Source organism: Poeciliopsis prolifica, unplaced genomic scaffold (assembly GCF_027474105.1).
Source record: "Poeciliopsis prolifica strain line A6 unplaced genomic scaffold, Auburn_PproV2 SCAFFOLD100, whole genome shotgun sequence".
NCBI classification, from domain to species: domain Eukaryota; kingdom Metazoa; phylum Chordata; class Actinopteri; order Cyprinodontiformes; family Poeciliidae; genus Poeciliopsis; species Poeciliopsis prolifica.
In genome coordinates this window covers 45,799-60,411 of record NW_026562475.1, presented here as the reverse complement: position 1 = coordinate 60,411, position 14,613 = coordinate 45,799, and the positions used below count along the sequence as shown (strand labels likewise).

The 14,613-nt window shown below is 40.9% G+C and overlaps 1 protein-coding gene across 1 annotated transcript; it reads left to right on the top strand.

The window, feature by feature from the left end:
* The first annotated feature begins 4,490 nt into the window (after positions 1–4,490).
* Positions 4,491–14,304, top strand: wipf1b (WAS/WASL interacting protein family, member 1b). Its single transcript, XM_055023437.1, has 8 exons — positions 4,491–4,586; positions 5,376–5,505; positions 6,920–7,072; positions 7,156–7,885; positions 9,667–9,767; positions 9,863–10,081; positions 12,135–12,248; positions 13,289–14,304. The coding sequence occupies exons 3-8, from the start codon at positions 7,036–7,038 to the stop codon at positions 13,414–13,416; spliced, it is 1,329 nt and encodes a 442-aa protein (XP_054879412.1). The 5' UTR covers positions 4,491–4,586; positions 5,376–5,505; positions 6,920–7,035; the 3' UTR covers positions 13,417–14,304.
* The last annotated feature ends 309 nt before the right edge of the window (positions 14,305–14,613 follow it).

Here is a 14,613-nt window from a genome sequence, read left to right as displayed (position 1 = left end):
CTGCTTTGGTATTTAGCAAAATGCAGTTGGTGGAAATCTTTTGGCTCTTAGAAAAACAGTTTAGCGTCTGAACTAGATCCCTCTAAAATGAATGAATTACTTTTTTTCAATTATTTTTAGATCTTGTAATAATGCTGTGAGCAGTAAAATTTTATTTCTTTTATTTGAAATATTTTTAATGCTATCAGCTGTAGTTTTTAAGGAAAATCTCTGAAACACAAAATCTGTCAAATGGTCTGAATTTTACAGAAGTCTAATTCCATTTTGAGACCTGCAAGCATTACAACTCTGCAGATGCATTATGGTGTCACTTATGATACTCGCATGTACGGTAGTCAGTGTCATGACTTAAAAGATAATGGATTAGAAATTTTGCATTTTTGCAAATTTGGTGTTGAAACAGCTGAATTTTGGCTAAAATTACAAAACAATCATTCACAAACCAGCAGAGAAAATACTAAATCTATCTATTATTGTTTCTGCACAGTCCTCGACAAACCCATATAAATAAATAGTTTTTGTTTCTATTTTATGCTTTTATTTGACCATGGGAAAAGGGTCATTCAATTTCCAAAACCGTAGACCAAACTCATCGCTTCTCAAAAGCCTCGCTTTCAGTCACTGCTTCAGAGTTTCTGAAATACAAGAGATTTCTATGAGAGCTGAAGAGGTGAAGTGCTTGCAGAGAAACTTGTGTTGTAATTTGCTTGTGACTTGTTAGAATACATGCATGGAAAATTCAACATTTCTTCATTTAAGTTAAGAAGCAAGCTATTTGCCATGCACCATCATGCTGGCTAAATGTGTTTTGTTTTTATTTTCACATTTTGCCCAATTATACTACATATTATCTCTTCATCAATATGTTTCATTAGTGCAGATGACTCTTCTGCTTTTCATTTGCACGAGCATCACAGATTGTCACTTCGTATTTGTAACCATACAAGGGAACCTTTGATGTGCTGCTTGATAAGTTGAGTTTTTTCATTGTTGTTTTTTAGAGCCTTGCTTTACAGTTGTGAACTGTTATTAAATGTCTTTTGTATATCTGCTCTTAAACAATTCTAATCTACTAAGTATCACATATCATAGGGTTTCAGATTAACGCACATTTATGCTTTGTTCATGGAATCAGAAAGACTTCTGATGTTAAATTTAAACTCGTCAGAGATATGAAGAGCATTAACAGCCCTGTTTAAGCCACTTTAATCCAACCCTCGTTTGTTTCTTGAGAAAGTCTGGTGTGATGGAGGATGTTAATCAACATCTGATACAGACCAAAAAAGCAAACTCTGGTATGTCTACAAACCTCGCCTCAGTTTGAAGTGAACTCTGGTGCGAACTGTAATTGGACAGGAGATCACTCCAAAAGAAGCAAGCATTCTATAGTTGTGAGTAAATGCAACCAAAACAAGAACAAATCTATCTCGTCGGAGAAATGGCTGTGGGCTTTTGCCAAAGACAAAATTGAAATCTCCAACCACTAAAATCACATTTGTTTACTACGTACAGCCGACATGACACTGGGGTCATGTGTGCTGTACATGCAGACAAGTTCACTGTCAAGCTTTACAGTTAGGCTCTACTTTATCTTTCTGTCGTATAAAATACACTTAGGGTTATATTTTTGTCAAGCAAAACTTCTATTTCCTCCTTTTGTTTTAAGAAAGTCTGAATCTCTGGGTTGTCAGAAATTTAGCAGCATCAGAAATGTTTGTTGGATCACAACTGAGCGAGAGCACATGAGATTAATGGGTGTAAAATGGTTAAATAAGCTCTCTATGTCATCCAAGAGTCAAGTTTGTTAAAGAGATAGAGTAGGAAGAGGAAAAAAGCAAAGTGCTAAAGAAAAATGTGTCAGAAAAAGCAAAACTGAGTAAAGATAAAGAGCAAGAATCAGAAAATGATGTCGGTGCAATGAAGCTATCAACATTATCCTGGCAGCCGGATGGCTGTGGTGCTGCAGACACGATGTGACTTCCTGTTTGTTGCTGCGTAGAGGAAGTAAGAGGCCCCTCGAGGACGGTCTGAAGTGTGAAGCAGAGTTGTGAGTATTTTTGTTTGGTGGAACAGGGTGATTCAAGTGTGAAAATGGATGCATGTGCATTAAGCTCTAACACATGTGTTTATAGCAGCAGAGTTCTTCACTTTTGTTGTTTTGGCAGTAAATAAAAATCTGAAGTTGGAGACTTTATCTTTTTATTTTCTCTTGTTCTCTTCAAACTCTCTAAGAAGTAAGTTGTAAAGTTTGATTTAGAAGTTTAGAATCCAGGCAGAATTGGGATGGGGAAGTAGCTATGTGGGATTTGTTTGCTCATGTCATTGTGACAATGATGTAGCACAGGATTGTGGGATATTTTACTGAAGCACAGCAGCATCATCTGCAGTGTAGTCATTTTTTACAGATGTTGAAAAGTAATAAAATAACTATCATGTTAATTATAGGTTATCAACCATCAATCCAATATTAATATTGGTGTTGGCCTAGATTTTCATTTGTCATTTTATTTTGGTTGCAATAAATACCTGAATTTATTGTTTTTTTTTTTGTCCCCATCAACCAGCTGTAGTGTGACAGTCTCAGGCTCTTCCAGGACTGAGGAGCAGTAATAGATTTTGGCGGTTAGAGGATTTCTCTTTTGTTTTTGGCTAAACACCACGAGCCATTTCTCCCCCTAGTGCTAGCTTAGCGTGTTTGTTTTGTTGTGTAAATGCAAAGGAGATTTACCCAGAAGGTCCTGTGCTGTACTCCACTTCCTGCTTCTAGAGTGGTCTCTGGTACCCTTAGTGTTCACATATGCATTCAGCCAAACCCAGACTGAGATTTCTAGGCAGATCAGTCTTTCTTTTCTTTTTTGATCTGCATTGGAGTTCGATTTCATCCACACATACCCTAACAAACCAGACCTTCTAGACAAATTAGAGTTGGATTAAAGCAGAAAAATGTCTGTCAATTCTTCCTAACATAGCTCTACAAGGAAGAGTGGGCAAAATATGACACTAGTTTCCAGCTATCACCTAGCTTGACTTGTTGCAGCAACGGTGACACAACCAGTCAGTAGCTTTAGAGAACTTTACTGTTTCACACAGTCAAGTTGGTTTAAATGCGTCTTTTACTTCATTTAATGAAATCATCATCATCCATCCATCCATTTTATTACGTCCTTATCCCATTGAGGTCAGGAGGAGTCCTGGTGTTGGTACACCCTGGACAGGACGCCAGACCATCGCAGGTGAAATCATCATTTAAAAACTCATTTTAAACAATTATGGTTATCTTACTGATATTAAAATTAAAAGATGTTGAGCCTTTTAGTGTGACAAAAGACAGAGGGGTTCAAACTTTAACATTGTGGTTTTGTTAGGAATATGATGCATTTATTGTTAAATTGACATAATTGGCTCATCTTAAGCCCAAGTCTTTAGCAGTTTGTCAGAAACTAGACTGAGAATATTTACAGGCTAAATGGAGAGAAGCAGGTTTTAGGGAACTTATCCTTCAAGTTCCTGCTCTCTTCAACAGAATATTTCATTGTGTTAGCTTTTTCTTGTACTTTCACAAACTTTTGTAATATTAGGACTTTTTTGTCATACAAATCCATGTGTATTTAAAACTTTGTCTTGTATTCTGACTTTATTTTTGCAATATTATGAGTTTATTCTCATGTTGTTCCATCTTCATTGCAGTATAAGCAGACCTTATTCTCATAATGACATTTTTTTTCTCAGCCTGTCCCTAGTACTCTGTCGTAACAACATATGCCCATCAGTGTTGAGTGGAAATATTTGAAACGGCTTCAGTTGTTTCATGTTGGTGACAGACTGTTGCAGCCGTTTTTCAACCAACAGCTCTTCAGTGTTCAACAAACAAAAGACTTCTCCTCTTAGTAATATAGTCTGCTCACATCATTGTTTTCTCAGGCATTTCATTTAAATTATTGTAACCTGAAGAACCGTATGATTAATACGGTTTTAAAACTCTGATGCGAGTTCTCACTCACACTTCATTCACACTTTACTTTTCAATGTTCTGAACATGTTTTGGGGGGTTTTTCACCAGGTTGATTAAAATTTCTAGATGAATCCAAAACTAATTCTCCAAATTTTTAGAATTTTAATGGACATGTTAAGTTCATGAAGAACCCCTTCAGTGTTTTTTGTTGATTTGGTGGATTAAAAGAGGAAAAAACATTCACCATTACCATTAAACATGAGGGCAAAATGAGAAGTAAAAAATGGAAACTTCCACATATTGTGATGAAGTTAGTTTATATTTAAATGCTGACTGATATTCTGCTGAGGAGATTTTCTCTGTTCTATCAGACGTTTTCACTTTTTTCTGCACCTTGGAAGTAGGTGTCTCAGATTATACTCTACCCTTTAGTCAGACGGATTTAACTCTACATTACTTTGAGCGCCTTAAAATTGGACTTGGTTGTGATTTGAATGCAACGTTTGGTGACTATGTGTGTGTTCTGTGACAGGTTGAGGAATCCAACGCAGATAGGGACCAGCTAAGAGCAGAAGATGCCAGCTCCGCCTCCCCGCCTCCTCCAGGGCCGCCACCTCCTCCCACTCTGGCTCTAGTGAGTCTCTGTTCCCCTCAGATGTCATGCTCAGCAGAGACATCTAGTGGACAAACCCAGTTTATGGCAGAATCAATGTATGGATTGGGACTTAACAGCTGTACCCTAAAAATATATATTCTCTAACAAAAAAATTAAAGCTCCAATGTTGAAGCTGAGGGTTTTTTTTATGTGCAAGCGCATTATTTTAGGAATATGACGATATCAAGGATTGGATCAGAAAACTGTAAAAATGGGACACATGTTGATTTTTTTTTCTTTCTGGTTCCATTTATTAATAATAATAATAATTTAACTCAAGAATTAATATTTGATTTAGTTTATATACACACTGACATATTCTGTGGGTTTCTACTAATTGGAATTATTATAGCTGATCCAAAGTTCAATTTCTTAAAATATTGGAATATTGACTAAAATCAATTAGAAAATATATATTTTTAATGATATAACGTTTGACATGGCTATATGGTTATATGGAAGACGATGACAATGATCATCGTCTTCCATCGTCTTCCCACACGGACAGGGTCACCTGGAAAGGTTACCAGTTCATCACAGGCCATTAAATCACAAAGTCAAATTTGACTTCTGGATTATGCTATAAAATGTCACTATGTGGTGGAAAAACTCATGATACTTGCCCTTTACTGATTTTGTGCATCTGTCCACTGCCATTATTTTAACAATGCTGATATGAATTTAATTTTAATTAGAATTTTCTAAATAATATTTTCTGCAGCTTTGGTCATTTCTTCCTTTGAATATTTTGAGTTGTTTGTGTTTCAGGCCAACACAGAGAAACCGACTCTGAGCCGAACAGAGCAGCAGGGACGTGGCGCTCTTCTGTCTGACATTTGCAAAGGCGCCAGACTAAAGAAAGCCGTCACAAATGACCGCAGTGGGCCTGTTTTCGACAGTAAGTCGGCGCATCTCATTGGCACCAACATGTATACCTGTATCCCAAAGAAAACCAGCTCATTTCCATTATCGCTTGATTACAATGTCACCAGATGACCTTTGACCCCATCCAATCACTGAATAAGTGTTTAAAACAGATAAATGTGTGGATGTGCCAAAACTTTTTCCAGCTGAACAAAAACAAAACTGAAGTCATTATTTTTGGACCTAAAGAGGAATGATCTAGAGCTATAGATCTAGAGTCAATGCACAGCTTCAGATATTACAACTAAAAACTAGCAATTAGGCCCTAAACCTGGGAGTAGTGATGGACTCGGACTTGAACCTTCAGAGCTACTTAAAGACAATTACAAAGTCGGCCTTCTATCACCTGAAGAACATCTCCAGGATTAGATGTTCTTCAGCCAGATCTAGAGAAACTCATCCATGCGTTTATCTTTAGTCGCATTGATTATTGTAACAGCGTCTTCACAGGCCTGTCCAACAAATCAATCCTCCAGCTGCAGCTGATCCAGAAGCTGCTGCTCCTGTTCTCACTAAAACCAGGAAGATAGAGACATAACAGCAGTTTTAAAGTCCCTCCACTGGCTCCCTGTAGCTCAAAGAATAGATTTTAAAATACTGTTGTTAGTTTATAAATCACTGAACGGTTTAGCACCACAATACATCAAAGATCTGCTGTTGTTGTATCAACCTTCCAGACTCTCAGGTTCTGGTTCTGGTCTGCTCTGCGTCCTCAGAACCAGAACCAAAAGAGGAGAAGCAGCTTTCAGCATCTATGCACCAAAAATTTGGAACAAACTTCCAGAAAACTGTAAATCAGCTGAAACTTCCTTTAAATCTCCACTAAAAACGCACTTGTTTAGAGTTGTATTTGAAACGTAATCAATTAAAAATGTAATGATGGAACAATGTATTGTTTATTCTACTTTGTGTTTTTTTTTTATTTATGATGTAAGGCACTTTGAAATGCCTTGCTGCTGAAATGTGCTGTACAAATATAACTTGATTGATTGATTGCATTGAACTGGGCATGAGGGGCTGCGCACCACATCTCCTTCTTTGCCGTCTGTTGACCTCAAACTCTTATTTCCAAATAATTGTAAATTTTTGCAACTTTTTAACACTTTTCAACACAAAAACTCTGGGAACTGACCCAACACCCCCACCACTGGGCACAGCGATGTTTTCTGAAGGAAACCCTGTACAACCTTTTATGATAAACAAAATAGTATGTCTTTCTTTTTATTTGAAAAAGCCCAAAGGTATCACCAATACCATGGCACAAACGACCAACTCCTTCCCTATGTTGGCTTTCAGTGCACTTATTTTACCCCATATGTCCAGTTTGAACGTTATAGAAACAGACAACACTACTATCACGCATTGAGACAGTTTTTCTTTCTTCTCAGAACCCAAAGGAGGAAGTGGAGGCAGTGCTGGAGGAGGAGGTGGAGGTGGTGGTGGTGGTGGTGGTGGTGGTGGTGGTGGGTCTCCTGCTGGTTTAGGAGGCCTCTTTGCAGGAGGGATGCCAAAACTGAGGTCTGCAGCAAACAGAGACAATGGTAAGAAAAGTTGTGAAGAGCAAAAACTATGACAGAAAAAGATCCTCATTAGGTTTAAGACAGTTTCTGATTTTCATTCCAAGACTCAGGACCCAGCCGTGGGCCTGTTCTTCCTCCGGGTTCCCGTTCTGGTGGACCCAGTCCTTTCGGCGGCGGCGGCAGTCCATCCGGACCGCCGAAGCTGCCAGCCATCCCTGCTGTGCCTCGTGGCGGCGCCCCTGATCTCCCAAAGGGCCGTTCTAATTTGCCATCCAGACAGGACACTCCAGGTGGACCACCTCCCCCAGTACCCAACACCCCCAGGCCACCGCAGAGCCTCCAGTCTCGTGGGGGGCCCTCTCCGCCGTTGCTTCCCGGAGGACCCAGGCCCAGTCACGCCAGCTCCCCAATGCCGCCCAGTGTTCCACCAGGGAGGCATGGGTCTCTTCCTCCCCCTCCCCCACCAGGGGGATCCTCCGGTGGGCCGCGGTCAAGCTTCTCCGCGCCCCCTCCTCTGCCTTCAAACAGCACCCGACCTCCATTACCTCCAGCTCCAGGAGGGAGGCCTCCGCTTCCTGACGACCGACCGCCGCCACCGCCGGCTCCTGGTGGAGGTCACCGACCGTCAATGCCCCGCGACATGCCCCCGCTTCCCCCGTCCATCAACTCCAAACCTTCTGCCTCGCCTTCATCAACGGGTCGCTCCCTGGCTGGCAGCGGGGTGCCCCCTCTGCCTCCAGGACGACCGGGCCCGCCTCCAATCCCGCCTGGCCAAGGAGGAGGAGAAGACCAAAACACACCCCGCCTGCCTCAGAGGAACAGCTCACTCAACAGGTAAGATTTGGATCAAGAAATCAAATTTATTGTTCAACTTTTGCTCCAAACATCCTTTAAAATAAAAAAAATCAACAATTCTAGAATTGCGCTGCTGAGGTTGGCGGCACGTTGGAGCAGCTCGGTACTCTCATTGAGATTGTTTTTCTCTTTTTCCAACATTCATTCCTGTCTTTTGGAGGAAAACGGCTTTTTTTGGAACAACTCTTCTTTCTTCTTTGAATATTATGTCGTTGGACTTATTTTGGTCATCCATCCATCCATTCTCTGATCACCCTTTTCCCTATTGGGGTCAGGAGTTGCTGGTGCCTATGTCCAGCTGCGCTCTGGGCGAGAGGCGGGGTTCACCCTGGACAGGTTGCCAGACTGACGCAGCTTATTTTGGTCAATGTTTGTCATACCTTTGCTGCTTTGTTATTATATGTAACCCCAGCAACAAGGTGGTTTATACCAAAGAGCAGCTCATCAACATCGGAAAAGCTGAAATAATACCACAGCTGAAGCCAGAAATCAGAGAGGATTGAAAAGGAAGGATTGTGGATGGAGAGCAGGAGCCCAGAGGAGAGAGATGTTGGGATGGCAACATCAAACCCTGGGACCTAAAAAGGCTCAACAGCCTGATAAAGAAGGCTGGTTCTGTTCCGGTTCTGTTCTGGCACGACTGTGGAACCTCTGGAGATGATTCTGCACAGAAAGATTCTTCATAGGATCAAAAAAAAAGTGATTGACAACCCTGAACATTCTCTTCACGAGTGAAGAGGATGTTCATTCTCCCACTTTGTCTTGGGAGAACAAAGTGTTTTCAGTCAGAGGCTTCTTCGGATTCACTGTAATACAGACTGCTACTTGAGATCCTTCCTTGAGACAGCCATCATCATCTATTGTAGCATAGTCGTTTCCAACTTTTTGTCATATAGGCCAAATAGTCTAGTCAGAACTACTTGCAGAAAGAAATTTCTAAAACAGTTGAAAAAGATATCAAAGCCTTCTTTCAATTTTTACAGCAAGTCTTTAGACTTCTTGTAAAATTGGATGTGTAAGTCATAATCCCAGAAATTCAAAAGACTTTTGTGTTAAGGGGCAGCATCATGTAAAATCTTTTTTTTTCTTTCTTTTTTTTTTTTTTTAGCTTTGCATCATGCTATCATTTTTGCAACCATTTATCTGCAAGGTCCTGAGTGGACCTTGCCCCGCCTTCAAGACACAGCCCCTCCCCTACTGAGCTCCTTCAGACTAGCCAGCTACAATAAACAGATACCTCCTGGAACTGCTGAGCTACTTCTCAAAGTAATGCTGGTAAAATTGTTAAAGGTTTAAAAGAGGAGCAATGTTGGGATGATTTTCTTAAGTCGGCGCTTCAGAAAAAGCAGAAGTTTTTAAAGAGACAGAGACCCAATTTCAAATTTCTTTGAAGTCATATTTAATCTGGATGTGCTGTGGTGGCGTAGGGGTTTAGCACAACCCACATATGGAGGCCCTAGTCCTCGACGTGGCCGTTGCGGGTTCGACTCCCGGCCCCGGTGACATCTGCCACATATCTTCCCATCTCTCCGTTCCCCTCTTCCTGTCAACATACCTTCAAAAAATACAGGCCACAAGAGCCAACAAAATCCTCAAAGAAAAAAAAAGTGATATTTAATATACTCAGCATTTTTATAACAAATGAAGGTAACATAGTTACTTCATTGAGCTATAAAATGTCACTGCATGCCTGGAAACGCGTAATACTGCTCCGTGAAGAAAAAAATGATCAAAATGGATGTTTTTTTAATCACTTCCAGCCACACTCCAGCACCCCCTTCTGGTCGATCAGGACCCCTTCCTCCTCCTCCAAATGAGAGACCACCATCTGTTGGAAGAAACCAGTCATCACCACGCACAGGTAACCCACCAGTTGTCACTTCTTTTCAAACAATAGATAAGAAATATAGAAAATTGTTGTTTGTTTAATGAATAAAATTCATTCTTCCTCCAAAGGTCCTCTTCCTCCACCACCTCCTTCAGGTCGCAGCATGGGCGTAGGCAGCCTAAGAGCAACCCAAGCAGCCCCGCCCATCGGTCGGCCAGGCCCAGAGCCTCCTCGTGGCGGCCCTGGCAGTAGGCCCCCCCTGCCGCCAGACAGGCCCGTTGGGGGACTACCACCTCCACCACCGATGGGGAATGGCTTCCAAAACTCTCACCACAACCAAATGCAAGGTCTATAAACCTGTCAATGTGCTAACTTTAGTTTAGAGAAAGACTGAAAAATGAAAATGAGCAATATAAATTGAAGAGTAAAGTTCATAACTCCAGTGTAATACACCTGATACCACAAGAATCTGTTCATATTATGTCACAAATCCAATGCGCAATTCCCTTTTCTTGAGTATTTACCAAAAAACTTTAAGAAGCATGCATACTTTCATTTCACAATTACAAGCTATTTTGAGTTGACATTTTCTTTAAAGTCATGGGAAGACAGAAGAGGGTTAGTTGTTGAGAAGTAAGAAAATATGGACAGAACCCTTAGCGCACAGATGTCAAACTCCAAACCTCAAGGGCCAAAATCCTACAGTTTTTGGATGTGCCACAACACTGGAATGAAATTGTTTATTTACCTCCTTTTTATGTAGAAAAGTTCTTGAGAGCCTTGCTAATGACCCATCCATCCATCCATCTATCTATCTTCTGCCGCTTATCCGGGGTCGGGTCGCGGGGGTAGCAGCTTAAGAAGGGAGGCCCAGCCACTTCTTCCAGCTCCTCCAGGGGAATCCCGAGGCGTTCCCAAGCCAGCCGAGAGACGTAGTCCCTCCAGCGTGTCCTGGGTCTTCTCCGGGGCCTCCTCCCGGTGGGACGTGTCCGAAACACCTCACCAGGGAGGCGTCCAGGAGGCATCCTGACCAGATGCCTGAGCCTCAACTGGCTCCTCTCGATGTGGAGGAGCAGTGGCTCTACTCTGAGTCCCTCCAGGATGACTGAGATTCTCACCCTATCTCTAAGGGAGAGCCCAGCCACCCTATGGAGAAAACCCATTTTGGTCGCTTGCATCCTAGATCTCTTTCGGTCATGACCATGACCATAGATGAGGGTAGGAACGCAAATCGTGAGCTTTGCTTTTTGACTCAGCTCTCTCTTCATCACGACGGACCGGTACAGCGCCCGCTTCACGGCAGACGCTCCACCAATCCGCCTGTCGATCTCCCGTTCCCTTCTTCCCTCATTCGTGAACAAGATCCCGAGATACTTGAACTCCTCCACTTGAGGCAGGACATCTCCCTCGACCCAGAGAAGGCACTCTACCCTATCTGACTAAAGACCACGGCCTCGGACTTGGATGCACTGATCCTCATCCCGGCCGCTTCACGCTCGGCTGCAAACTGCTCCAGCGAGAGCTGCAGATCACGTCCTGATAACGCCAATTGGACCACATCATCTGCAAAAAGCAAAGATGCAATCCTAAGGCCACCAAAACAGATCCCCTCAACACCCTGGCTGCGCCTAGAAATTCTGTCCATAAAAGTAATGAACAGAATCGGTGACAAAGGGCAGCCCTGGCGGAGTCCAACCCTCACCGGGAACGAGCCTGACTTATTGCCGGCAATGCGGACCAGACCCTGACAGCCCATCTCAAAGAGCTCAAAGAGCTCTTTTACCTATGGAGCTCTGATAGCTCCATAGGTAAAAGCCCGGCCACCAGGCGCTCGCCAACGTGCCCCACCTCCAGGCCTGGCTCCAGAGTGGGGCCCCGGTGACCCGCATCCGGGTGAGGGAACACGAGAGCCAAAGTTGCCTTTCTTCATAGGGGTCTTGACCCAGTTATTCTATTCACGTGGTGCAGCAGAGGCACATCTAAAAGTTGCAGGACACCGGCCCTTGAGGACTGGAGTTTTACACCCCTGCCTTAGGGCATGAATACTTTTGTATTTTGTATTTGACACCATACACATTATGAAAGCCTGATTTAGAAAAAGTCCAGTGGAGCATTTTTCAGACTGATTGTGTTGCCATCATTTTTGTTTTTACCACATGCTTCATTTAAGGCAGGAAACCCCGACCTCCAATTAAATTTTTTGTCTTCAATCAATCACAAAGGTGGCTTCATTCTGGAAGGCAGTGGGGGGACAAAAGTTTCTGCCTAAAACAGCGGAGGGTTCTAGATCCCATTCATAGCACCTTTAAAAAACTGGTTCAGCTCCATTTGTTTTGCGTCATGTTGGATCGATCATCCAGTCTAATGGCGATAATTTCTCTGGTTTCTTTCATTCAACAGATGACTTTGAGTGCAGGTTCACCTTTCATCCCATTTCGGACCTTCCTCCACCTGACCCCTATGTGCCCTCGCAGAAAACCTACCCCAGTAAGATCTCTAAGACAGAGAGCAAAGGTGAGTAACACAATGTGAAAACATATTTTTTGTTTATGTTTTTCATGCAGTATGTGAAGACTAGCTCACATGTTGTCAATGTCAAATTTAGCAGACTGTTCCAAACATTTATTTTGCAATAAGACGATAAAGGACCCAATGCACTTTATCTTAATGATGACAATTTTCATTTGGGGAAAAAAAATATTCTAGACATCCACTATTAAACATCTTCAAGACAGTGAGCTAACAGCCCAAGTTTTTCCCTGTTTAAAGGGCAGATAAATCTGCTAATTATCTGCAAGGCAGTGAAAAGAAGTTAAAGTGTGCAAAAATGTATTCCAGGGGCAACATAGAGAGTGAAAACAAGAGGTTCTCAACATTCAGCTTGAGGTACACCATAGCTAACTAAATAGAGATTATGTTCACATAAGAGGTACTTCCAAACAAATATGACTGGAAACAAACTCCAAACTGTTTTCATTGTCCAAAATATTTTGTGTTTTCACATACATTTTTGAGAAATGCTAGGTACAAAATAATATTTAAGTTTTTAACAGGAACACTTTTTGGCTTCATACCAGCAGAAACATGAAAAATGCTTTTTACTTGTTTTTGAAAACAGTCTTTGGTGCAGAGGTTTGGTGATTTCTGCTCAACGTTTCTCTCAACAAGTGCTACCTTCTCACTGATTTTACAAATTGCCACTTTATGGTCATTCCAAATTGCTTTCACTTTTCTCAATCCCTCTACAACCGATGGAAGGTGTGAACTAAAAAACAACAACTGTTGAAAGGGTTTGTACATTTATTCATCCAGGATTTTAAAAAATTTTCATTCTAAACTAGATATTTCCTTTTAATATGAGTCATGCAGCGCTTATGTCACATTAAATGTGGAAAAAGTGAATTATGGTCTCATTTTTTTCAATCTCTGAAACCTTTACAAAGAAATGAATGTCTTCATATTTGTGTCACAGCACCATATGGTGGAGGAACATATTCTGTGCATATGTTCCATCTTAAAAAACACATTCTGTTAATTGATTCTGTAATTTCCAGGTTCTGGTAAAAAAGAGCGAGGCGCTCCTCCCCTTCCCCTATACCCAGGTGAAGTAAAGATGGCTGCCTCTACAACACTTGGACCTTCCACCTCTTCCTCTCTTCTCATCTCTCGCTTTCTCAGTTGACCAGAAGTCCTCATGTGAGGACCACAAGGCTCCAGGAATTCAAATAAAAGCACAGTGGAGGTCACACCATATGCCTCTGTTGTAGAGAAATGGTTTATTTTGTACATTTATGCGCTGGGGAAATTATTTGTTTTGGGGTTGTTGTTTTTTTTATACATTTATAACCATGCTGTTCCTGGAAGCCTTCATTGATTTTGATACTTAAATTTTGTTCTTGTAATGATTCTATTTCCTCTGTTTTCAGTTGATGCCATAACTGAGTTTTGGATTTTTATAACCCTAACGCATCAGGAAATCAATCAAGGTGCCTTAGATTCAGACAAAGACAAAGTTCAAATGATCTCAGCCTCTCTGTGTGCCTCTACAGCATGAATGTAGACTTAGTTTTTTTCACCACTTTGTTTCTGCTACAACCACTGGAGCGGTACGTTTTAATTTTGCGAGGATGCTTGATGTGTTTTCATGGACATTTCTGCAGAATTTTACATCATGATTGAAAAATCTTACTGAATATTGTTTTGTTAAATTGTCTTGATGCACAGCAGAGTCTGTATGTATCTTTATGATGTAATCAGCTGATATTGAACTATGGGATAAGTTTTGTTTGCAGTGTTATGTTCGCTATAATATTCTGCTTTGTTTTGTTTCAAAGAAATGTTTTCTGTGAGGTTGTCATCTGAAAGGAAACTATTTGCATTTAAAATGCTTACTTTAGGTGAAAAAGGGGAATGCTTTTATTAAATCATACACCAATATTCCTGAACAATTCCTGTTTGGGAATAGAAAAGGACAGTGAGCAGAAAAGTCAATTAGATAAACAATATCTTACCACATAAGCCATATTATTCATTTTCATAAATGTGCAATAAAGAGGACAATAAATGTAAACAAAGGTGTTTTAAACTTGTTTGTTGTAAAATGATCTCTACTAAAATACAGATCAATTTAATTTTAAATATTACTAAAAAGTCCACTTATGTTAGGAATTTTATCACTAAACCATATGTTGATTATTGACACACTTGTTTTCCAGTATTTATTTCTGTTAATTATAATAGTTTTCCACTTAATTATTTCCAAACTACATATTTAGTTGAAATAATTAATTTGGACCTAAACAATTAGCTTCGATGTGGATTAATTATTTAGCTTGGAAATATGACATTTATAGATGTATGAAACATATGGTGAACTTAT